At 37.0% G+C, this 27,804-nt stretch overlaps 2 protein-coding genes across 3 annotated transcripts in view; both read left to right on the forward strand.

Moving 5' to 3' along the window:
- The window catches only part of LOC115435634 (zinc finger protein 239-like), a 695,125-nt gene that overhangs the window by 516,386 nt on the left and 150,935 nt on the right, over positions 1-27,804 (forward strand). The gene's annotated exons all lie outside the window — the stretch shown is intronic.
- Positions 1-27,804, forward strand: part of dyrk1b (dual-specificity tyrosine-(Y)-phosphorylation regulated kinase 1B) — a 51,368-nt gene that overhangs the window by 5,776 nt on the left and 17,788 nt on the right. Inside the window, exon 1 of one of the 2 annotated variants that reach the window (XM_030158138.1) lies at positions 13,358-15,401. The exons of the other annotated variant lie outside the window; for it this stretch is intronic. Within the exon in view, the coding sequence (XP_030013998.1) occupies positions 15,299-15,401 (103 nt within the window). The 5' untranslated portion in view covers positions 13,358-15,298. Of the gene's footprint in view, positions 1-13,357; positions 15,402-27,804 lie in introns of those variants that run through there. 2 annotated transcript variants of the gene reach the window in all.

Raw genomic sequence — 27,804 nt, forward strand, 5'->3', positions numbered from 1 at the left:
CAACAAGATATGGAGTGTAAGGCCAGTGTTGTACTAAAATGCACACAAGTCACTGGTTGAGTGGAACCAGTGAACACCAGTAGCTGGGTGATATGGTCAAAAATCTTGAAAATTTCATATCAGTCCATATAAGTAATTATCACAGTGAATGTCACATTTCTTTCAAGTTTTGCAGATTTTTTTTCCCCAGAGTGAAACTTTACAAAACCATTTTTTTGTTTTGTTTTATATACTATTTATTATGGTCGGAACATTCTGGGAATATACAGCTGGAAATATGGCCAAGACCTTCTTAATAGTTGATGTTGATAACTAGTTGGAGGATCCAGATGGCCATTTATTTTTTTAAGTTATTTGTAAAAAGAAGCAATGAAATAAAAAGTAGGTGCAACAAGACAAAAACTTTGCAAAATGTAGCAGTGTAAAAGTTGGTCATTTACTGTTTTAAGGAGTATTTATAGTCAGAATTTCTTAAATGCTTGGCCAAGAAATGACCCTGGAGCCACAATGAATAACTAGTTTAGCTGTTGGCTGTTTCATTAATACATTCATTGACATCTTTTGATTAGAGGTGATCAAAACTTTAATTTTTAAAATTAAATTTTCTTATTTTAGACGAAATGTATTTTATTTTAGATTTTTTTTTTTAATTTATTTTTTACATCTAAACCTTTTGTGGTTTCTTTCCTCCTGTATAATACTAAACTGAATATCTTAGGGTTGTGGATGAAACAAGACATCATTTAAAATCATTTTATAGACCAAACATTTAATTATTAATTGAGAAATTAATTGACAGATAAAATGACAACAAAAAATAATAAGTTACAACAATAAGTAGAAAGTTTCAGAAATCCAGAATATTCAAAAGAATTCTGGTGAAATCTTACATTCAGTATCAAATATAAAGAAATACTATTGTTTGAACAAAATAACCCCTAAAGACATAAGAAAAATGCCTTCAGGCTTAAAGTGATAGGAATAAAAGAAACTTGTGATATTTACTCTTTTACCGTCCAGCCTTTCTTGACCAGGTAGACCAACAGCTATAATACAAAACTTTAAATATGTGTAAAATTAAGTAAAACTGGCCAATAATGTAAACCAAAACAAACTTGCACAAAATTATCACAACAAACACATCATGATACATGTTATTGCTCTGTTGCCGAGCCCTATCTGAAATCATTGGTGTTTATTACCTGGAATATTTCTGTTCTAATATTTCAGATCTAAGTAATATTTCCCAAATACAGAGTAGGAACATGTACATGAAGAAATAAAAGTAGAAAAATGACAGACACTCGGGTACATTGACATCCAGTGATAAAGATGACCTATATAATTAGAAATCACACATTTTTCTAAATGAACAAAGGTGTTTAGTAGTTTTCTTCAGAGGTTCCTGATACCTACATCTATCTGAATGTACTTACTACACAGAGAGAGAACTCATGTGTCCCTTTAGGTTCAAGAGGTGACAAGTGAAAGGCAAAGTAATGATACTTATGTTAACACTAGTGCTCAGACATCCACACTTGTTTTCTGCATGTGTGTGCAATGTATACTCACAAAAAGTCCCCAGTTAACTATCGGAAAGTCCAGTATTTGGCCTTGAAGGTGACCAGTGGAAAACACTTGCATGCACATACTGGCACCTGACAGACCATGATGAGTAATTTGTGGCTCATGATCATGCACACGTGTGTGGATCCACTAACACGCTATGATGTAGACATCTTGTCCACACTCTCAAGTTTGTGTAGCTTTACTTTATTTGTTTGACTTCAGGTCTGTCAATCTGTTGCGTGCCTGTATGTGCGGTGGTAATTTGGGCAAAGGGCCCCCTCCACCTGTCCTTACTGGGACTCTATTTCTGGATGTCACACTGGACCTGACTATGTCTCGCCCGGCAACAGTGCTTGTATATATATGTAGCTGTATCTGTGTGTGTACATGTGTTATTCCATTCTCGTCTACAGCTGGATTAGAGCTGTATATGCCCACAGATTGGTTATGATGGTTGAACACACTTTTTTCTTTTTTTTTTTTTTTTTAGACAGAAAAACATGTTTAGCTACAGTCAGACCCTGACTGATTTCTTATACATCACCTGATGACTCTAAATGCTGTAGTCACACATATTATTCTCATATTCTATCACGTTTTACACAGGTCCCCTTTCTAGGAAAACGTTTTAACAAACTCTGAGGTTGACTTTAAGTTCCAAACAGCTGATCAGTTACTGAACTCTGAGGACGTTTACTTTGCGTTAAGTGCTCATTGTAGGCCAGGATGATCAAATAACATTACACTGTTACGCCTGTCACACATTATTTCATTAACACCTTATCACAAATATTTATGCAATGTTTTCTTTGCACATTTCTACAGTAAACTTAAATTTGTATCTTATCTTCGCTGTGTAATGTATACTGTTGCCACAAAACTAACAGATACATTGATACAGATAATTGTATGACAACTCTTCATCAACTAAAATGTCAGTAAAGTTGCAAATACTTCATCAGCAGTATTTAGCAAATTGTTCACTGTAATAGTGCTGGGTATCATTATTAGTGCTGATGCTAGTACCCTGCCTTCCTAAATGATATTTTTGACATCATTCACCTGTTTTAACAAAAAGAAAGTCATAATACCCATCACAATCTCTTTTTTTCTGGCTTAGTCAGATTTTTATACAGTTAAAGGGGTGTCACTTAAATGAAATAACTCACAACATGTACAAAAAGTTTGGTTACATGAGCAAACCCCAAAGCCAGCTCCCTCTCTGGGTCATAAACAGATAATCATATCCTTGATAATGGAATGTGCTACAAGCGACACGCTAACAGCCAGTCATTTAGCAGTGGGTGTTGTTGGGTTGCAGCATCACTATGCCGGTGAAAGATAATATCTGCTGGTGAAACATGAGTGACAAACTGTTTATAAGTCACACACAGCTGGGATGTATGTAATCTCCACTGGAAAATATTGGTAAGTTATAGCCAAGGCAGCTAGCTGTGGTAGCATGCACAGCTTAGCAGTTACAAGTGTAAAACCAGTAAAAACGGTAGCAGCAATGAAAAACCACCATTAATAAAGAAGAGGAGAGGCATGGTAGCAGCCATTTTCCAGACTGGACATCATCAGAACCACACACTGACCCTGAACATGCAGTGTGGCATTCATAGTTCTGTGTAAGAGCAGGAAATAAATATGTTTGAACACAATGATATATTTTTTTATTACTTGTTCACCTTATGTATCATCCAGTGTGACTTCGTAAATAAATTTGTCAAAATAAAGTGTATAATTTATTACTATTATTACTACTGTTTTTTCTTCTGGTCTTTATTAAACATTAGCATTTTAAACCTAGCAAGAATGATAGGAATGAATGCCAAGCCTTAGCATATCATGAATGGAAGAAACTCATCAGGTAAGACCAATCAATTCACTATGGCAACAGGTAAAGGCTACAGCCTCCACTTTCACTTTTATGGAGGTAAAAAAAAAACTATATGCCAACTAAATACACACTTGCAAAAATGTTACTTCACTATCACTGGCCATTCAATTATTGCTTACAATTTACTTAATGATTTAAAGATTCTGTTATCTTGGTTTTCTTACAGATTTATTGTATCCACCAGATTTTTAAATATTAGTGTTTTATTCAGCAAAGCTAAATAGGAAACAGTTTACCTTACCTGGCCTATAATACCCCATGATTACAATAACTTTTAGTCAGGCTAATAAAGGTTGAAGTTGAAATAGTTAAAAAAAAAAAAAAAAAAACATCAAACATTAGATACAAGAACAGTAAGCTGCAATTCATTCATTCTTAAAAATATTCAAACTGTTGTGCCATCATCTGAAATTTATAGATAGTTGTCTTTTAGTATTTAAAGCCAGTATTACTTTTATTTAAACAGTGATTAAAAGTTTCTGTAGAGAGACTGACCGCTTTCTTAAGGTGCCCTGACATGCTATAAAAACATCTTGCAAAAGAATGGAAATGCATAGAATGTATTCTGACTTGAGGGTGAATCCATGATATGTTCCAATTATTGTTTTACATAAGTTGGCCATATAAAGTAGGCTAGTCTACATTAGCCTGTAGATATTTACCAGCACGTTACCATTTTTTTTTTCTGCAAAGGTTATAGCCACAGTGTGCTTCATAGCTTGAGGTCAGTCTGAGGTCAATGACTAGTAAATTAAAATGAAATGCCTAAAGCTGAAAAGTCCAAATGAAATGATCTCCATTATTAACATTATTGCAAGATCATACCCAACTCAGGACTTTTCTAAAGTAGACCACTTAATACAATTACAAGAGATTAAAATGGTAGAGGTGAAAATATGCAACATGTTTGTGGGTGGGGACATGTTTTGCATCAGCTGATCAAAATGTCTAAGATGGCATGGATCTGTTTGAGCATGAGCATGCATACGTTTGCCTTTAAGTAAAGTGCACTAAAACTGTAGTTGGACAAATCATCAATTAGATTAGACAGACTGACAGATGACCGCTGCATTACTGGAAACATCAAGAAGAAGGAGGAAAAGGAGAAAAGGTGCAGATCTGATAACTTTGGACAGTGGTGCAACAGCAACCGCTGATACTTAGTATGAGTAATATACTAAAGAGGAGTTGGTTGACTGTCATAGAAGCTGGAAGTCTTCAGTTTCCATCCTGGGAGGGGAAGCAGAGATGGAAGATGTGGAGTGTGGAGTCCAAAGCCTGATACTCTGCTCTTACAGAAAAGAACAAAGCAAGACCGTTCAAACTGAGGGACGGGAGTTCGTTCAATGAGCATTAAGCTTCTGAAGATTACCCAGGACTGTTTTTTTTTTTTTCTTTGGCAATAGTGTTGTGGGGAGGGGGCTAAATAAACTGATCAAACTGGAGAGGTTGGCTCAGTGGTCAAATTGGAACTAGACTGTCTATAATCAGAGATGAGGAAGATGCATAACCCTGATCACCTGCTGCAAAATGAACCCATACAGATGAATAGCACCTTCAATTTGTAGTTTATTCCACTGACACACATTTATTTTTGTAGATATTAGTATATTATTTTATTTTTCTGGTGACTGCTGTGATATGACATGCCACTGACAAATATCAAAGTGATCTTTTTTGTTTGGGTGCCTCCAGTATTTAGTGTAGTGCAGTCATGTGCCTGACATAAATGAATAAATCTGACAAATATAGCAGACATCATATCAGTCACAGGGTAAAATGAATACATTGACAAATAGGGAAATCAGTCATATATTACAGCCACTTATCAGAAATTGACCCATTTGACTATATATATATATATATATATATATATATATATATATATATATATAAATTCCACATGGTACTGGCACACAGCCAAAATGATCATCATGACTAAAAATCAGGTAATGAGTGAACATACACATTTTCATAGTTATCCATTGCATAGTTGATGGCACTTTCTGGGTTAAAATGTTGGACAGACTGATGCATCAGTCTGTTTATACAGATCCACCACCTTCTACTGGTTGCATTTACATATGGGTCAATGGAACCTGTAGAAGAAATGGACAAAACTACAAAAACAAAGTGTGTGAATATGTGCCCTGATGGCAAGTCAGAACAGACACATAATGACAAAGTATTTAGGAGCCAAGGCCTTAGCTACATGTAATGTTCAGAAATATGCATCTAACTTCTAAGTTATTTGGAGTAAAAATAGGGATCTTTTAGTTTGCTACCCATAAGATATACTGTTTCTTCTGTCTTCAGATTGTATGGAGATGGAGAGGTTTGCAGATGGAATTAATCCGTAATATTGATGTTATGTTAAAAAATTAAAACTGAGGACATGTAATCAGTTTTTAAGAACAATCACAACTCATGATTTAATAGGTGATTTTCCCCTCACCTTTGAAATGTATTTTAGAGTACAGACATAATAGAAATACTCAATTTATTTCTGTGTTTGTACAATTAAAATGCAATATAACAATAAAGGTACTAGTATTTCCATTAACATTGTGATCAGAAGATATTTTTCTTTTAAATACTGATTAAAATAAAGAGTTGTATACAAAACAGGTCAACACAAATTCAGTAAGATGACAAAATTCAAGTATTCATCTTTGAAATGATTTTTGAATATTTCATATTCTGACTCTTCATCAGATGCTTGCTTCAGTCTGTGTTCAATATTCCTGGATAAAGGTGGAACACAGCAGGTTTAGGAATAAATTATTGCTTTGTGGCCTGTCAAATTGCTGATCGACAGTCTCCGTTAGCATTTTCCAACCCATGCCTCTACCTCTACTTTGAACTGTATTTGACTGAATAAAAAGTCATCTTATATACATATATACATATCTTATACTACCAGTATATATCCTTTATTTGTTAAATATATTTCTTTTATCTGTAGTATAGAGTTGGGTTTTTGTATGTTTTAGTATTTAAAATTTTTCTATTGTCAATGTTTTTCAGTATATATTTTCAGTATAATTTTGTGTGATATTTTTGTGGAGTCTTTTTGCACATAAAGTGTTTGCTGCTTAACAGAAATAGAGCTGATAAATTAATTTTCATTATTCCTGTAACAGGAACAATAAAGTTCTATTCTGTTCTGTTCTATTGTTTCCTCCATTTGCTGCCTTGGTCACACTTTGTACTCTTATTTGTCTATTTTTGAGCTTGTCTTCATCCACCTTGCTGCTGCTAGCCATGCTGCTACTAAGGTTAGTTGTTTACGTATCAAATGAAACACATGAAGTCATTTGTCCAATCAGGAGAACCATATATTAGGCTACTCAGCTCTATTGGAGTGTTGACATCCACATCTTTAGATGCTCTGAAGTCATCGTGAAGTTGGAAAAAGGAGTATGACAACATTAAATTACTCGTACAACTGTCACGATATTAAAAGTTGAGTTGATGATTAGTAGTCATACAAATTATTGGGATTAAGGATATTCTTTCTTCTGTTAACTTTATGTTATCACTGTAGTATGAGTCTAATAGTTTGATTTTACATTATTATTAAGTATATTATATATTAAGTGCGTCATATTTGTGTTTGCTGAATTTAAATATTCAACCAAGGTAGAAGATCCAAATAAAATGCCACCATGCTAGCTCTGCACTGAAGCTACAGAAGAACTCAAGAAAAATGGGACCCTCCAATATGATGTCATTCAAAGAACCCAGTTATCTGTTTGTATAGAGGTGAATGGAGACGGTTATCACAATTATGTAAAATAATTGCGATGTGGTGATTATGTAATAGTTGTGATAGGCCAAATTACACTAGTCACCATTTACTCACTGTATATGTTCAGATCTTTGCGTTTTATTTAGCTACAACTAGTTTGTAGAAGACTAAGAGGACAGTATTGCCCCTGATATACAATAATATTAAACAAAGTGCAGGTCATTCAGAGCTGTTCTTAAATACATTATAATAAATATACAAGGTAACATGTTACCACTGGGGAGCAGGAAGCCACTGGCAAAAGTTTTTCACCACGAGTAAGAAACTCTTTTTTTGAATCATCCATCAGTGTTGCACTAGCTCTTTTTGTCATGTTTTGGAATGACTTTTGTTTCGGCCTACACAACTGACAAGACAGAGGACACAAACTAAAAGCACCAGTAAAATGATGGTCCTTACGGCTCACATGACTCTGCAATGGTGACTTAATTAGCCTTCTGTAAAGTTCATACTGCTCCCATCTAAACAGCATTTAGATCAGAAAAATCTTCATCCAGACCAAAACTATACATACTAGTTTGTTTGATCATTTCTCTGCCTCCACCGCCCATGTTCACATACCAACTGATCAAGTGATCAGCCTGTTTTTATACATTTGGCATTGCAGCCCCTTCTTTTTTGTTGGCCACTGAGGATGTTCAGCAGGAAGGTGTGTATGGGTGTGAGACAGAACTGAAAAGGAAATGTTATATGCGCAGAGCGTGTACAGTAATACAGGGATGGCTGGGAGCTGCCATCCCTGGCAGGTCTCAGACCAAAACAATGAGGAGCTATTTGTGATTTTTGGTTGTCCAGCTTTCTTTGCCTAGAAGTCTTGTCTGATGATTTAAAGCCACTACTCCTTGGGTTAAGTTAAGAGTGACTATACGCAATAAAATGTCTGCTAAGAACAATGGCGCTGTTTGATTTTTTAAATAAAGCTTCTTTTTCTGGTTTGTGAATTGCATTTTGATGAGAAAAGTGATCAAGATGCTATTAAAGTGCATGTCCTCCAGCACTTTCTGAAAACTGGGGTGGTGGGGTCATGAGAATTTTAGAACCCTGAAATGAGGTCATGGGCAGTGGAGGCAGGGACATGGTAAAACAAACTAATATGTATAGTTTTGGTCTGGATGAGGATTTTTCTGATCTAAATGCTGTTTAGATGGAAGCAGTACGAACTTTACAGAAGGCTAATCAAATCACCATTGCAGAGTCATGTGAGCTGTAAGGACCATCATTTTATTGGCACTCTTAGTTTTTGTCCTCTATCTTGTCAGCTGTCTTTTTCCTTTATTTTTATCATTGTAATTTGGAGACTGCTTAGTGTGTTATTTTCAAAGTCAAAATTCCAGAAATGATTCAAAAATGATTATATATATATATATATATATATATATATATATATATATATATATATATATAATTTGTTCATATTCAGCACTATGTTACATTATTTGTCTTACTTCATCACATTTTGTTTTGCATTACATGTATTGCTACATTATAGCACCATTCCCACAGGCTTTGACCCAGTCTTATATTTTATTCCTCTTTACCTCTGTCATTTCTGCTTCGCATTGTTTTTGTCTCTCTGGCACCGCCAAGTGCTGAGACAGAGAAGGGTATCTCCGAGTGTGAAGTGCTCCTCCACTCCTTGCTGAAAGCACCCTGCAGTAGCAGCATGGTAATTCTGCTCTATCTTTCTTCTGCATCATGTTTACCTAGCAACAAGCATCACCCGCGGCTGGCCATCCCATTGGTCATTTGAAAACGCACCGGGGACCAATGGCAGGGCTGTTGCCATGGTACAGTGTGTAGTTGCCGGGTGGAATTTTGCTGCAAGGCACGTGAGTCTCAGAGTCTGCTTTCCTCCTCGCTCTGCCGTTGTAATCTCCGTTGTCTGGTCGTTAGTACAGCTGAACGTGATTTAGTGGAAGCCAGTCAGTAACTCTGCGAAGGGGAATGGTAACATTTATGCGAATATTCAGTCATATGCCTATGTAGCACTGTGTTTCACTTAAAAGAATAAAAAAAAAAAGAAAAGAAAAAAAAAAGGCTCAGCAGCGGAGATAGGAAACAGGAAATGGATGCATATTATTCCTCAGCCTGTTAAAGTTCACTGTAAAGGAACTGCTTTCAGCCAGTGCAATATACTGTATCACAACATAAACATGTACTGAATAGAACTGAGGTTGCAGTTAAACCTCAAAAGCAAAAATGAATGACTAAAATGTACTTTTATAATGCTATTTCAATGTAGAATTTGAGTACAAGTTAGGTTAAATACTACTCTAAAACATTTTAGCAACTACATTTAAAAGCAAAAATACAGTATTGCTTTTAGATATCTATAATTTATATAAAATAGCTCAGCACAAAATAGGTTTAAAAGTTATATGCATTTATTGTTCAAATTAAATCTTTCCTATGATCTTTTACTTAAAGGTATTGATCAAAAACATGTGGATTTCAGTTAATATATAAATTCTGTTTTAAGTTTTGTAAACACTGCATGTGATTGGCACATATGTAACACCTTGAAGATACAAGACCTTATTCCATATATTTGCATTTGTTAGGGAACAAACTACAATTCAGCTCAACAGTTGTATAGGTCACTCAGTCATTATATGTGTTTACAGTACAAGAATGTCCCATCACCCAGCACAAACCTGCAAACCTGTTGCTTGACGGTCTGTATTTTGGGCTTCAGTTAATTGTGGTGATGCATGATGAGAGTGGAGATGTTCTAAGCTCAACATATTTTTTCTTCAGGCCTAACATGCATACACACAGTGGCCTAGTAAAGCACAGAAAAAACAGCCTGACCGTAGATTTGTCCCCCTGTCTTTTTATAGGTATTATGGCCAGCCACTCTTCTGCATCCTGCTGGTTTTGTCTTTGATTGCCGACATACCAAAGCAGAAATATACCTAGCATAAAATCTAAACTGGTGAGCATGCACATGGGAAGTCGCCCATTTTTGGTTAATAGAGGTGCAGGGTGTTGAATTAATTAAAACACTCAAGCAATTTTTATATCCATATTTTTTTCCATGTGTACTTTATTGTGATATTTTAACAAAAAAAACAATACCAGCCAATAGTTTTTCTGTCATTATTAACATCTCATTTGCCCATTTTTATTACAGGTACTTTGAACCTAATTTAAAAACTTCTCATAAACATAGTCCTTAGATATTACTGCTACTTGCAAGATGACTGTTTAAGTTTATGGTAATTTTTCTTTATAGTGTTTTGTTTACCTTATGAGTTTTATTATTATTGACAATTACTGCATTAATTTAGCTGAGGCTTATGCTGTCTTCGTTAAAGATTTTGCTTTGCAGGTTTGTTTTAGACTTATTTCCATTGTCATTGTACAGTGTTCAGCTTATGGTGTGGAAGGAAAGACCTCCAAATTGACAACTCTGGCAAATGGTAAATGATATTGAACTCTTCTATCTCTTGAAGCATAGTGTAGCTGTTATGGTGACAATTATAGAGGGTGTTAATTTGTGTGTGTATCACGCATGTATCCCTTACAGCATGCCTTACATTATCCTTGCTCCCACTCAGACCATATGGACCAAGTCACCCTGAGCTGGGCATTAGACATTTTTTTAGGCAGACCACCTATAGAGATACATCTGCGTGTGATTACCACCTTAGTGCATATTGCTGCTGCATTGTAACTTTGCTTACAGTTGCTTCCTCCTTGCTTTACATCTAGCTCTCAGAATGGATACATGGTCCATAATTATAGCATGTTAGTTAACCATACTATTTTATTTTTGCTATAACCGGTCAGCTGTTGCAGTGTGTGGGAGTTTAGTGACTTGGACCATGGATACTGGATCAGAGAGCAAGTAATTTACAATTGAAAGCTGTGATGGGAACCACAGGGATATTTCAGGTGTTTTCCTTAGAATGCATTGAACATTGTGATAATCATTTACATATTCAGCTCAATCTGGAATTAAATTTTTTTTAAAAATGTTAAGACAACATACAGGGGTTGGACAAAATAATGGAAACACCTTAAAAAATCAACAAAATATAATTTAATATGGTGTAGGTCCGCCTTTTGCGGCAATTACAGCCTCAATTCTCCGAGGTATTGATTCATACAACTTGTGAATTGTTTCCAAAGGAATTTTAAGCCATTCTTCAGTTAGAATACCCTCCAACTCTTTTAGAGACGATGGCGGTGGAAATCGACGTCTTACTTGAATCTCTAAAACTGACCATAAATGCTCAATAATGTTGAGGTCTGGGGACTGTGCCGGCCATACGAGATGCTCAACTTCATTAGAATGTTCCTCATGCCATTCTTTAACAATTCTAGCTGTATGGATTGGGGCATTATCATCTTGAGGTGAAGGTGTTTCCATTATTTTGTCCAACCCCTGTATTGGTTAAAGTATGACATTAGCTAAAATCATAATGACCATGTAATTAAACAACTGTGAATACAAAAAAACCCAAAAACAAACAAAAAAGCTGGTTTTTGTTATATTGCTGCTGTGATGATTACCTGGGGAAAGCTTACAGTAACAAGTTCCAGTGGACTCTAAACTATGATAGATCTTAACAGGTTAAAGATTTGAAGATTAAAAGCACATTAAAAATAAACAGAATTTACGAGCGTCTGACACACATTTCTCAGTGCAGCAGTTGTATTTTAGGGTGAATATTCCTTTAACTGACGGAGCTGTCAGCTGGTATATGACACTGTTTGTGTGCTGAGCTGTTCCCAGGCAGCATTGTGCCTGATTTAGCCGGAATGCTCGGATAGCAACAGTAACAACTTTTAGCTTTGGCTGGTTTGTGAGGGGAAGTCACACATCTCAGCTGTGGAGAGTCACTCAGTGACCATGTGCTTATGGAAGCCTCTCCCCCACCCCCCACTCTGCCCCCCCACCCCCACCCCACACGTCTGTATCTCCACCCCCACCCCGTCTGTCTCCCCCTCCTCCCTCTTCCAATTCTACCTGACATCTTCAAACTATTTCCGCGTCATTCCTGCCTCGCGCCGTTTGAAGAGACACGGGGAAACTAAGCTGACTGCCCCTCCCACAGACCCGTCCGCTAGCCAATTACAGACGGGGACAAGACTTTATGTAGCCAATTGCGCTGCAGCTGCCATGGCGTCGGGTAGCAACAGAGCCTTGAGAGGGTGCGTGCTGACAGGGTAGAGGCTGTTTTCACCAGAGTATGGAGAAGTTTAAATCTGTTAAAAGAGCAAAAATAATGCCTATTGTATAACACTGAACTTATTTGTCCGCACATTTAATGCAGTATCATCATATTTACCAGAAGCACATAAAATATTCTAACATTAACTGGAATAATCAGCATTATGTTATGCTGTCTTGAACTTATTCTGCTAAAACTAGTTAGACTGTTTATCTCCATTTGATATCAATGCAAGCTTCAGTTACAAAGGCCACGTCTGTGTCCTCATATTTTGTGTTGAATAAAGGGGAAACATGCACAGTTTTAAAGCTTTTATCACCCTCTTCTATGCCTCCCCCCTCTGCACTCTCAACTCTGCTTGGTTCTACTCATAATTAATATGTGGTTAGTCTGTTTCAGGCAACTTTCACAGTCAACAAAGAACGTTGACTCAAATTAAATTGTTATTAAACTCTAAAATGGTGATTAAGTACCTGCCAACTGACTTTTGATGGGACTTTCGGTCATATAATTGTGAGGGTTAAACTAAAGGTTGTCTATGTATGTGTGTATATAAAGTTCCAGTATATATATCCCGCTGTTACTATAAATGGACAGGACAGGAGAGGTCTGCTTGGAACAAACTACTGCGGCCAGAGGGATGGTTAGTGTCCCGTTAACTCACTTGTAGCTAATGTTATGTAAACAAAATCACTCTTCTGTTGAGTGTCACTTGATGTAAAATGAATCCCGAAATGTCGCTAATAGAATGTTGTTTTCCTACTTGCGTTTCTGTCCCGGTTTTTTTCGCACTCTGTGAAGGGGTGCCGGGCAGAATAGTTTCGACCCCTGCTTAAGGATTATGGTATAGTCCCTAATGCAGGGTGGGGAGCCGTGTGGGAGAGGAGCAGAGATTCCGTATAACGGAGAAGCACGGAAAGGGAAACGGGCGAGAAACATGAGTCGAACTCGCCCCTGTGAAGGTTTCCACCCCGGAGGAATAAAAAAATCTTCATAAAAAGTCTGAGAAGTACAAGTTAAGGAGGACTTGAAGCGAAAGAAGAGGGAGCGGAAGCGCAGGGAGAGGCGCGTGCAGAAGTGATCCCAGGCGTCTGACAGCGAGCTCAGGAACGTCACTGGATTTGACTTTTTCTTTTGTTTTGTTTACTTCGAAACGAGCCGTGTATATTGGTTTGTTTCATTTGGCGTGTGGTTTGTGACTTTACTTTAGTGTGATTACCTCAGAAGCGGACCTCTTCCTGTTTCGAATTTGGTAAACAGAGGGCAGTAGGTAGCGGAGTTTGGAAGTATAATGCAGGCCGACTGTGGCTTGTCCTGCGCATTTCTTCAGCGCGGGGGAAACATTTGACATCTGTCTCCCAGATACTGGATCTAAATTTTCTCTCGTCTAGTTTTACCAGAGGAAAGAGGTGTTAAGTTGACGTACAGTGTCCCAGCTTGTAACGGTACGCCGCTTGACGTCTCTAAACTGTCCAGTTCAAGTGTGGATATTCAGTGAAAGGAACTTTTCCTGGAACTATACCTGTCTGAGGAGCCAACATCGGACCTGCTTTGTTTACGAGTGTGACGCCCCTGTTAGTGTTTGGAAGTTACATTATTTGTGTCTTTGTGAAAGGGCTTCTTTTCATCCCCGACACCTACTGCTGTAGGTGGGTGAAGAGGAGTTGGAATACACACGTGGACTCCGTGGAGCAGTGACTGTCCAGGCTCAGTGACAATTGCCATTGGAGGGCTGTGTATGTCACTGGATTAATCTGAGAGATAAGATCATTCTGCATTGCCCCTACTCTGCCCAGTACCGAGTCCACCCCCCTCAAGAAAGCGCCAGTAATTGAAACTATTTTTAGGATAAGGGATGGGGTAAAGGCAGGCAGCTGGAAACCCAACTCCCCTCCACTTCCTCCTCTCTTCCACCCCCCTCCATCACACTACCTCGCTCGGCCCACCAGGCAGCATGCTGGGCGAGCCTGGTTTTCAAAGACTTGACTCACAGCTGAGTTTTAGAAGTAGTCTGGAGGAATAACAAAAGTTGGGTGAACTTTCCCCTACCGAATATTCAGATTTTGAGATTTGTTGGAGTCACAAAGACCTTCAAGTCTTAGCAATCTGGGAATAGCTACAACCTGCTAATGGATTACTACAAAGATGTCTGAAGAACTCCTAGTTATGTACTTTTGGTTAAATCTTGACTGAACTAAGTAAACTGTCAAACTCTTTATCAGAGTAGCTACTTGTTAACATACTGGAATTGAAGTAAGGCCTACTTTTGACTACCTAAAATATCAGACACCAGCAAGCTGGAGCAGTACACACCTCCAACAAACAGAAAGAATGCATGAAACTGCAGAAACTAAATTAACAAAAAGCTAAACTGACTAACCAAATATTCTTTTGCCCCCCACTCCCTTATACCCACAGAGAAACAGAATATATATGTAGAATGAGAGATCTATAGTGTGACAGAAAGAGTTTACATCCTTTATATTTTTACTTCGAAGAGTCAAGCTGCCTGTACACCAGTTGTTTGCCTTAGAAACCACAGTAACGACAAAACACAAGCCAGAGAAGACGGTGCCTTTTGATTGGTTGGTTGGTTTCCCACCATTTCAAGAAAAATTTTAACTGATTTAGTTGGATGTAAAATTGTTTGTTTGAAAAGAACTCTGGGATTGAAAAAAAAGAAAAAAATACACGCCTAATGACAAGTTACCTGACCCTTACCCTCTGAAAAAGCTCCACCCCACTTGTCACAAGAGCTTTTTCACCTTTTTTTTCCCCCTTGACTGACAAGTTATTTATTTCCCTGCTGGATTTGACCCATTGCCAAGTATTTCCATGGTGATCACGTCATCATCCGTGGAGGACAAGACTGTGCCCTCATGCAGGATGGTCCAAACAGACCCTTGGATCACCTCTGCCCTGCTTCGCAAGAACAAGAGTCAGTACACAGACATACACACACACACATAACACTTGAAATATTGCCACAAGTTTTAATGAGTTTGTTCTGGTTATGCATAGTTTGTCATTACTGTGTGATGATTATTATTTATGTAAGTTTCTGATGATGTGGGCATCTATGTCAGTATTTAAACACTGGCACCATTTTGAAGTGGCTCTGTTTGGATTCTGATTCTGTCACTGTCTTTTGTAACCACAGCATAACAAAGGAGCCAAAAAGTGGCAGTTGAGGTCTGTAGTTTGTACTGAGTGTTATCAGCTTAAGTTTTATCACTTTGTTCTTTTGTTGTCATGCAGAATATACAGAATTTGTCATGACCAGAGCATTACAGTTTGTAGTTTTTATTAAGATCTTTCAGTTTATTGTTTGGTTTCTCTTAAGTTTTGCAATTGTAGTAGTTTCATTTTTTATTTTTTAATTTTGAGGAGTTGACTACTTTTAGTTAAGCTTTTGTTCATCGAGTTCTAGTTTTTAGGTTTTCCTTATTTTTCATTTTTATTGCGTTAATTTAACTTTTGATTTCAGTTTAGTTCTATTAGTCTAGAGCTTGAGGAATTGACTAGTCTAGTTTTTATTTGATTGTGTGTGTTTTTCAGGTATCATGAGGAAAGCTTTGATTTTGCAGAAGCTGAAAAAAGTAGGATGAAAGAAATCATGACATCAAATAGGCTTTACAAAGCTAAGCAAAGGTGTATGCACACCATGAACATTAATATTTAGTTAAAATAAAGCTGATTTTACCTCTGTTTATATTTTCTTGTAATTTATGTTGCCTAGTTCATCGTAGTTATTTTATTTTATTTTTTTTTTTAACATTTTAAGTCTGGTCATGACTCCTTGTATATTGACAGCAGTGGCCTTTCCACAGACAAATCAGTCCGGGGGGGTTGGAAGGCTAAAGATACCTATAGTGTAGATTTTCAATTATACCTCTCAATGAGATTATTACTGAATATGAACCATTCAGTCACCACTTTGACAGTTTCCTTTTATTGTGATAGAGAAGGCATCACAGTGATGCAGAACATTTTGAATGATGTCCTTGAAGACACAGGAGGCAAATAAAAGAAAAAAAAAAAAAAGGACGTCACAATCTTGTACTTGAGTGATCACAGTTCTTTAAATACAGGTATCTGCTTAGTCTGATCCCATACTTTTGTTGCAGGAAATGACACAGCCCTTCAGTGCACAGTCCCAGCCTTTAAATTACAACTAAATTGATCTTTACCCTTAGGTGCTCAGTGAATACAGTAATAATAATAATGATAATGATCTGGATAATGATGATGATGATAATGATAATAAAGCATCGCAACAAAGTAGAAAGGCTCTATATGCTGTCTGGATTCTGAAACAACTGATGCAATACTGATATGATTTGAATGAAAGTGTAACGAGGAGCACATGGCTCCTTTAAATGAATGGGATTGGCTCGAGAAATGATGCATCACGCTGTTGGAACTACAAACATACAGATAGTAGAGTAGCGTATAACAGAACAGAGTGTCTTAGTTCTCCGATGATCTTTGGTTCATCGTAGAGACAGCGGCTGTAGAATGTACTTTAACCAAACAACAGCTGAGTTTAATCTTTGCCGGTCATCACGTTACTTACAGAATTAACTTTAATTAGCGCCAGCTGATACAACCTGCAACATTTGTCATTTTAACCGTTGAAAGCTAAATGGAGAAGATCCTACCTGAATGTGGTCTGACCTGCTAATATGAAAGACAGCGCTGCACTGCCAAATGCTTTAGCATCAGAGCTCAGTAAAGGCAATCTAAACCGATCCAAACTACCACAGCTAGAGGGTACAGCCAGGACCGGGAACCTTATCATGCAATCCTCTTTACAGCCACAAAATCTAGAAAGTTGTGGTACCATAAATGGGGCTTTTTATTTGTTGTGTGGAAAGCACATTTTCTGTTAGCTAGCATGCTAATTATAGTTGATTCCACCTTTGCATGAAGTTCAGTGGTAATACTTGAAATCTTTAATGCCAAATAGATACAGATTCAGTTTGCTCTTGCATGAAGATGGCATTATCTTAACATTTACCAAGTAGCAGGAGGTCTTGGCAGCATAACATTATACAATTAGGTAGATGGAAGGGTTGTGTGGCAGGTTTGATCATTGAGCTTGATGTAAAAGGGTGAGTTTCCAGAGTGTGAAAGGAAACGCCTTGAACTCCTTACGAGGGAAATTCTGACTCTAAATCGTAAAAGACGGACATGTGCTGCAACTTCCAAGCTGGTTCAAGAGCAAACCACTGATTACACTACATCCCACTCTATCTTAAAATATTACACATCCCTAAATGTAGGAAACTACTGTACTTTAGAGAACAGCAAACCATGTTTTTATTTAGAGAGAGTAAAAGCCTTGTTTCTGCCTAGTTTGAAAATTAGTTTTCTTTATTATTATTGTTTAGCAAAGTATCTGTTTTATTACCATGTTGCATTTCGTAGCACTGTTTATACAGTAAGTCATGTTGTAAAAACAATATCACAAGTATGAATAAGCTATTGAAATCCTTTATTTTCAAAGTTAATTGCACCTTAATTGTCAGTTGAACTTTATTTTAGTTTGTAAGCACTATCTCCTTACTACAGGCAGGTTGTGGGATCAGATCCATTCTGTGGATGTAAATAAACCTGATTGGTTGTTCAGTTAGACTAACAGTGACTTAAAGGTGTGACGGAGAACTTGGACTCCACATTAGGGCTGGAACTTGAGTTTCAAAGTAAAATTGTCAGACATGTTGATGTGTTACTATATATTTGATTTACAGAGTGTATAGAGTGAGTGAATGCATAATGTGTGAACTTTAGTTCAGATTTCCTCTCAGGATTTGTCTCTGCATAGGATTTACATGACAGCTCTTCTGACTTTTCTGTGTTGTTGACTCTGTGAGTGGGTGGTTGTGAAGGAAATTGTGAGGTGCTGGGGGTATTGTTTTCCAGATAATCTCCTCTAGTCAGGACGTCATTGATGTGTAAAATGTGCCAATAGTGGAGGCCTCTGAAATAAATTTATAGTTGTTCTCTTTGGTCAATTGGAAAGGTGTCTGGACAGGTGGATTAGGTAGTTTGGATTTAGGGTAAACCTTTTCATTCTGTTTTATGACAGCATTTTTTATCTAAATTTTTTCTAGCAATCTGTGCATGTGTATTTTCATTCATGAAAATCTTATAGCCTGTGTTGACTGTTACTGGTCTATGCAACATTTATTAATGGTCTACAAGGATGGTTGGTAAGAATACACAAACATGGCATTATACAGCAACTGCTGCATCACATGGGTGAGCTTTGTTTTTTTTAGAATTGGAGGTCATACATGACTTTAGGTGTATGGTTGATGATGGGACACGAGCTGTAAAAATGTTCCTGTCACTCAAAAGTGGTGGTCATAGATGCACATTTGGATTCAGGACTCTGTGGCACATCATGTCATAAATCAGGCTTAAGTGTTGTAGAAATGTCTTAGCTTTTGTTCTGTGGAGTGGGTGTGTCTTATACTTTGTCCTCATTCACAATTTTAAGGGCACAAAAACACAATGATGTCTAAAACACCAGGACTGATTTGTTTTGTGTTGTGTTGTTTTTAATGACTCTCGGGTGGTTAAAAGCCAACATTACACAGATACATCATCCGGTGTAACTAAACTAAATCACTGACTAAACCAATCAGTACTTTATCTACAAAGTTCACTAGTAGATGGACAGTAGTGTGAGAGGTCTTGGCTCATTGCTAAATATCTGTTGAAATTAGAGTAAATAATAAAACAAATAAACAGTCAGCATAATTTATTCCACATATCCATGTCTGGAGAGCTGATCGTAACTTTAAGATATTTTAGCTTCAGCTCCATCTAAATGTCCCCCACATGCAGGGTATTCTTCCCTCCCCACCAGTTTTAAAGTTAGGCTTTCTATGATTTCTTCTATAGTCGTTTTAGTAATTGGCTAGCAAACCATTTCCAACCTTTCTTTTATATATTTTTTTCCCCTAGTATGTCAATGAAGATGAAACAGTCTACTACAAAACATCACAAATCATTGCATTTAATGTAATCAGGTTTATGAGTTAAACGGCTTAAGATACTCTCTCTTAGAGCTCATTGTGTTTTTCTTTTTGTAAAGTTATCTTTATATTTAAATTATTTTTAAATTGGCACTTGCTACAGCATGTTTTGTCATTTCACGTTGGTACTTTTATAGCTTTCATTGTTACTGGTCTTCCATAGTCTTGGTTTCTTCAATGGTAATTTATTATTTAGACAATTTAGTCTTCTTCTGAAGTTTTTGGTTTGTTTTGGACACATCAATGAATTGGGTGGTTGAAGAGTACATTACATGAAAGTGCCTTACCATAAACAACAAGATAATTTTAAGTTTAGGTTTTTTTTAATGTGGTCACGAATTGTGTGCCTCAGGAGTCACTTTTGGGCCCAGTAGTCATTCCTTGTTGATGTATATAATATGGTTGTCAGGTTTTTAATTACAACCAAAGTCAGGTTGCTCCTCTTTTGTAGCCCTTCCTGGCTCCTTGTATACTGCAGGACAGATTTCAACATTTAACTGATTAGCTCTGAGACATTATAGTCTGACTATTGTATATGGCAGACTGTTCAACTCCATTTCAGCCATACCCCACTTTCATTCTTCACTTTCATGTGATCAGTCTTATTGTCTATACATTTTAATGTTACTCTTTTTATTTTTCTCTTGTTATAAATTAACATTATGTGTTCTGATTAACGTTTGTCTAGCAGTATTAATGAATAGGTGTTGCAGGAGTGCTGTTAGTTTAATGCATTTTTTTAATATCATTTTTTGTCTCTGGTCATCTAAGAATATAATATGTATGGTATTGCATCTGAGGTGAGCATAATTCGGTAGAGACTAGTTAATTTTTTGTTCATTTTTTATTTTAAGTTCAGCAGTTAGCTATGGTCATTTGAGAAAAAGATGACCACTGTGCAGTTGCTGTATTTTATGCTTATTCATTAATTCTGTCATTTATTCATAAAAGTGCAGATTGTTGTTAGAAAAAGGTTTGTGGTCTTTTGCTTTCTTTTATTTAATATGGAACACTGTGCTGCATTTGGAGAACAGAGGTTACATCTTGTACGGTACATTGTTGTGTGTCATCACAGAATAGAAGCTTGTCATGCAGTACCTGTGTTAATTTTGCTTCATTCATAAATGTGGTGATTGCTGTGACACTGCAGTTTCATGATTTGTCTTGCATTTCTTGAAAAGGAAGACTTCTTCTAGTCTGTTTCTCCAGCAGCCTCAGTGCTTTCTGTGGAATCTTGCTAGACAATACTCAAGCAGCCAATCACGGTTATCACAGCACCCACTTGTTATCTGTGTCACTGCCATAGCATTGACATGCAGCCAGCTTTGGATCAGATGCCTTTCACCTATTCCACAGCCCTTAATGTAGAGTCACAGAACTCCTATTTAATATGGAACACACTGATGGTATCTCTACAATCATCCAGTCTTTAAAGAGGCAGATAAGCAGTTGAGTATTTTGTGGATGCACTGTATAACCTGTGACTGGTTCCTCCGGCTACATCATTTTCAGGGACATTTGATGTGATCATCCCATAAAACAAAGCATGTGTGCTTTGTCCTTTACTCCATCCATCCAGATATTGACCAAACCATTGATTCAACTAAGTAGTGTCCATCAGTCTGATGATCACTGTCTATGTGTTCTCTGTTTTATTTAGGACATTTTATTCACTGCCAGGATCAAAGTTACTTATCCAGTGTGATTCCCCTCTACCTACATTCCAACTAGAATAGACCCAGTCTTTTATCAATAGGTAGTGCAATGATTACTCAAACATGAAATCAATGACTCAGATTTTAGTATTAGATCAAGATTTGTTAGAGCACATACCTCTACCACAAATTTTAAAAATAATTTCAAGATCTGCCCCTTTCTCTGGATCCACTAAAAAAAGTAATGGATTTGTCTATAAAATAGCAGAAAATATGATCAGAATATGTTCTTCCAAATTGAACAATAGAGATATTTGCTATATTATTTTGACAATACCTAAAAGCTGAAGAAATTAGCTTAAATGGCTAACAAAGAAAACGATGAAAAGAAAAATGAAATTATAAACTTTCTGTCTTGTTGCCATGTAATGATTTTGAAAGGTACATGGTGTACTTGAACACAACATGTTGCCCATTGATGCCACTCAAATTCATGGAAATTTTGGGGCTGTAGCTGTAAAAGCTGTCTATAGCACTATTTAGACTGGATTAGTTTTACATGGGTACGTGGGGTAATTACACTTTACCACAGGACGTCAGTAATATTAATGGCCAATTCGCACAGGATCAGAAATATCAGTAAAACTACCACAGGTGGGAGGGGTAAATCCATTTGCACACCGCCGTCCCCTCCTTTCGTCACGTGCGTATGATGTTGCTTTCCAATTAGGCTTGAGTGTCCAAAATAGACCCCGGCTCAGGCCCCATATTTCTGTCCGAACCCGACCCGTGCCCAATACAGTAGTGTCCGAACCCAATCAGTTAAATCCAGTTATTCCCATATTTATGTTATAGATTGACGTTAAATTTACTTGTTTACACATTTGTGGTATGTGAACAGTACCTTTATTAAATGACTACCTCTGCAACAAATGCTTTGTGTTACCACTACAGAAACGAGACATGGGGTGACTTGGGGTGACACACACTTGTCCAACTTGCTACTGGAAACCCGAGTGCTTCTTCAATAGCATCCATGCTTGAAAATCTGCAAAAAAAACACTTATAAACAGGATATCTACATACATATTAACTACCGGTCTATTCGAATGGGATTTTTATTACCTGGGATCATTTTCCCAGACCCTGTTACAGAGGGTAAAAGTCACAGTAGTCTTTACTGACATTGTGCAATAATGATGACTGATGTAGCACATTCGGACAGGACTAAATTATCTGGCAATTATTAGGCTACTTTACCCCACGTACCTATGTAAAACGAATCCCGTCCAAATAGGGCTTATATTAAGTAAAAATCTAAAATGCTTGTAATTGTTATGCACCTTAATGTCATCCTGTCTTTGCAGCTTCATTTTCCTGCCTCAGGTTCTTTTTGGGGATAAACAAGCTAACCAACTAGAACGTCAGTCACTGGCCTGTGTTCTACCTTTCTATCAAGTTTCATGACAATTTGTACTGTAGATTTTGCTTCAGACAGACAAATAAACGTACAATATCAAAAGCAATAAGAGTGAAACAGTAGAAAAAATTAGTATCTCCTAATCAAAGACCTTTCCAGATGTTTTTTGAATAAGGATCGTGTGTAGTTACAGTATTCACTTGCCATTGGTACAAGTGCCTATACCACCAGGGTGCTTGTGCAGAAACAGTGTGAAAATGTGGTGTGTATGTCAGGATCAGCCAGTAGTCACTTCCACCTACTGTGTATTATTAGTGTATAAAATAACAAAGTCAACAACACAAATGTAGTGTTTCCGCCACAGGACTAAGAACTGTCAGAAGACTTTTCAGAAGGAAACCATTCACAGTTAAATATATTTAAACAGTTAATATTGATATTAGGACTATATTTCTTGATAGCCACCAACACTGAAACACAGCTCATTTTTGTCATCTGCTTTCATATTCAAGTGAAAATAAGGGACAAGAAAATCCATTATCTTTGGTGTCATCAAGTCTGTAACTTTCTGTGTTCAACCCTTCAAAAATACACCATAAATAAATTGTAACAAGTAAAATAACAAAACATATAACCTGACAACACAAACAAATTAGACACGAGGCTGTGGTCAAAAGAGCTATGGAGGAGATGAGAGAAAAAAAATGAGAAAAATAATGCATTCCATTTAGTTGAATGGTAACTTTGTGAAGCAGACATAAATAACCATCAGACAGTCAGCAGAACACACTCTTTCTTTAGTCTTCCAAGTCTGTCCTTTTTTATTCATTCATAATGTCCAACTCAGACACTAAAGTCCCACAGCAGGACATGAAAAGATATGACTTATTAGGATTAGGATTTACCAGTAATTTCTACTAAATGCAGCAAGAAAAGAACATGAAGGCTGGTCCATGTAACTCCTATATTTTGCCATATAACATCAGATGTTTCAGCATCTACTTCAGTAATCAGTTAATACGCACACATTCCACTTTTACTACAGTCTTCCTTTCTCTAGTAGATGTGACTATACATTTATTATGTGACAGTCTGGGCAAACTATGCATTCACAAGGCAGAAATGAATTGGTTTTATCACACATATATTGCAAATCTAAATTAAGCATTTGAACATTCAAAAATCTGCTACACATAACAGATTAATAAAAGAATAATTGAAATGTGCTTGGTGACATTGATAATAACATGAATAAATGCAAGTTCATGATTTGTTTGTTGCCTACTTTACTTATACCCTATATCCATGTCACACTTGATTCACATATTACTCTACATGAGAAAAGGCATATGCATGTTTCCATTATAGACATGGTCCAAAGGTGCCTGTAGTGATGTTCAGTCTGTTAAGTATATGTATTCATATAAGTTGCGGTGATTGTTGTCATTGTAGTCAGCTTTCATTAAAAAAAAAAAAACTTAAAAATTTTGTTTATTTTGCAATAACAGAATTTTGACTCCAAACAAAGAGTGGACTTCTAAAAAATTTTTTCTTAGTTTAATTCTAATTTGATATATGACCCATTTATGTACTGCTGGCCTGGTTAAAATGATCAGTTGCTTTTTTTCTGTTATAAGGAAGAGGACTCTGGTTCTTTTGGTCTTGGGCTTTACTCAGGTGGCCTTGATTATAGCTCTGCATTTGCACATGTATGTTTGTTCAGTGGAAATGAAAAGGTAGAAGATGACTGCACTATTTTGGTCCTTCAAAAAGTTATAATTAACTCCTTTTGAGTCAACAATGGTGATATTGCAGTATTGTGACTACTGTAAATGTCATTATTTAGCCATTAGTTATAATGTAATTTAGATTCAAGTTAAATGCCTCAAATGAGGCCATACATACTCCAAAAACAAAAACTTAATGACACAGCAGATTACTGCTTCTTTAGTTTGGGTATCACTAGATCAATTGTTACCAAACTTTTCAAAGCTTTGATTGTTGTGCATGTTGAAATACAGGCCAAGATCTACTCAGAAATACAGCAAATAAAACCCCTGCCAGATGATCAAATTCTGACTGTCACTGGAAAAATGTTTTTTAATTTGTGTTCAAAGCCAATTGCAGAACACCTACACCTGCAAACAAGGATGGATACTGCTTTTGTCATTATCAGTTTTATAAAATGAACATTTATGTGCATTCAATCCTTTAAGCCTAAGGGCTCAGAAAAACCATTTTATAATCTGTGACACTGATGTATTGTAAAGGTGTGGCCAGGCCAGGGTTACCAGGTGGAACACTGCTCTGAATGGAGTAAACCGTCCCAGAAGAATTTGTGTCCTAGTGTGAACAGCTTTTGGTTGCCATCTTTGACTCACTTGTTCAAGCAGGCTAATGTAACTGGTAGTTAATGATGCGTAAGTGTAACAATGAGCTTGGATTTGTGTTCAGACTTTACCTTCATGTGCCTATTGTGGCTCCTTAAATTCATAGTCAAATAGTTCTAATACATGTAATGTTTATGGGAATGGTTTCTGACTCAAGATGATTAAGAAAAAGAACAGAATAAGCTCCATGTTGTTAAATTAAGACTACCACACCAACAGAAAAATAACTGGATGGTATTAACATGAATGTGTGTTAAAGCTTGTTAACATGTGTCGGCTGCAGTGTTCTGTACACTGAGTTGAAAATATCAGATGTATCCTGTAAAGGGTTAATCTACTATCCAAAGTGTAAGCTTACCTAAATAATGACATTGTTAGCTAAATCTATGAATAAACAGCTAAAATAGCAGTCTAATGGTAATAGCTGCTTTGTTTGAAAAAATCATGTAACAGAGACTTAAATAGTATTAGCAGAATTTAACAAGTAAGTAAAGAGGTGCTTGATCTTACGTGGTCACACTCTGGGGGTTCATTAAACACAAAAGGAAGTGAACCCCTGTTTTAGATGTTAATGCACAATTTAGGCATATTTACATGTGGAACACTTTCATTTGCGTTGGTTTCCTTGTATTTCTGGAATGAAAACTGTCTTTACTGTATTTTTTTGGGTGGAGTCTGTCTTGACTCAGATCTGCCCTTGATTATTGAAGTGGTCTTGAACAGTCATATTTAATGTAGAATTGTCTGAGCACATTGCTGTTATATTGTGAGGATTTCAGGCAGTCACTATCAAAGACTAAGTATTGTTGTTCCCCATCAACATTAGAAATTTGTTTGTGCGCCGTGAGATGCTGTGCTTCCTGGAGAGACTCCTCTCTATTATTGCCCTAAATATTGTTGCATCAATAAGAAACTTAATAGAACAATGAAGCTGTTGGCAGCAAAAGAGAATTAGGTGGATCCTGAGTGGATCTGATTGAAATCAGGAAGAAAGGAGGGGAGAGGAGTGAGGGATGAAGGGTATGTGGATATGATAGATGGAGAAATGGAAGAGAGAATGCATATTCAGAGGTGGAAAGGTTTGAGAAACCAGGAAGGATGATGAAGGAAAGGGGGAGGAGAGAGCAGCTGGTAGGGTGGCTTGGGTTGCTAGGGGAGAGTATGTCAGACTGCTGCTGAGAGCCAGGCCTGCTATTGGAAGCTACTTGCTTAGCAGGAGAGAGGCGGAAGAGGAGAGAAGTAGCTAATGAGTATTGTAGGCTGGTTGCTGAGACAGCACTGGGTTTATTTATAGAGTGCTGGCCAGCCAGCCCTTAGATACCAGCAGCGAATCAGCTGACAGAGAAAGAGGGGGCCCCGGCCAATGGCAGCACAGGAAGGGGGATGCCAGAGTGAGGAAGTGCTGTGAGTGCCTCTGAGTCTCTTAAAGAGATGGTGCAGATTTCTCAGTACTAGGCAGATATTCTCTCTCCCCAGCAGTGTCATGTCTGTAAGCCAGAGCATCGCAGTAATCTGGACGCCACACTGGAACTGTGTCAGTGATTGGATTACTTTCTCTACCTTATCACACAATAGAACAGCAGTCCTCGCATACAGTGCGTTACAGAGGTGCTTTGAATGCTTTTCAGGTTCACATACAGACCCTCATTTAGCCACAGAGCTCTATTTTAAATCTCAGCCATCTTTTTTTCAGATGTCAAGCACTCAGAATAACTGTGTGCACTGTATAAGGAACCACTGTATAGCGGTGAGGAACCTGTAATTACTAAGCTATTCTTGAATTCACTGTCCTGAATAGTGTTATAGTGATATAAATACAGACCTAATTTTTGCTACTATGAAATCTCTTGTACCTTAATAGGAGCTATTTTAGTGAGTCACTCCACTGTTCAGACCTCTGCATTGAAACAGACGTGCTAGACCCTATGTACATCTAATGTTGGTCATTTGATGGCCTTTTCCCAGAGGCTCAGTGCAGCCTTGTTTAGTTCCTCCCATCCACAGGGTTGTTGGTGTGTTAGGTAGCACGGCCTTCTCCTGTCAAACAGCTCTCACATGCAACACATTGGCGACATCACCAAACAACTTTAAAGGATGAAAAAAGGAAAACCAAGGATGTGCTTTTAAAATAATCAATCCATTGTTCACTTTTTTTCAAACAGAAAGCTATTTTAATCATTTGTCAGCTGGTATCTGGCTCATGTCACTTGTGTGTTACATACGTAGCTGTATATTTTAAGGCTTTGAGTTGACAGTGAAGAGGGGGTGACCTACACTGTACTCTGTACTTTACAGCCAAACAATATATGATCATTTATTATTAATATGAAACAATGACAAAATATACTAAATCTACTCTCAGATATACGTGTTTACAACTCTGCACAGAGCTGTTACTATATACAATACATATATTGTATGTATGTTCAATTGGACTAGTTTTTTTTTTCTTTTAAGTGGAAAAACAGTATTTCTATTTGTGTCCTAAAGCTTTCTTTTATCATTGTCACTCCTTTTGTAAACCTGTTTCATAACTAAAACTGGATCATTGCTTTCATAAATAGTGATAGTGATAGAGAACGCATGATTAGTTTGCATGTGAATATGTTAAGTTTCTTGTCCATACAAGTAACATCATAGCGTTTATAGTAGCTGTTCTGTTGTGGAGCAAACTTAAGTATCAACAAGTCGTAGGAGTGAGAGGTCAGAGTTTCCTTGCCTATTTAGGGACAAATGTAAAATCAATGTGCAGGAGAACATCAAATGTACTACATGACTTTAGCTAAATCTAATGCATATAAGTGGTCAGACGTTGACTGTTCTTGTTAAG

This window comes from Sphaeramia orbicularis, chromosome 16 (genome assembly GCF_902148855.1).
Source record: "Sphaeramia orbicularis chromosome 16, fSphaOr1.1, whole genome shotgun sequence".
NCBI classification, from domain to species: Eukaryota; Metazoa; Chordata; class Actinopteri; order Kurtiformes; family Apogonidae; genus Sphaeramia; species Sphaeramia orbicularis.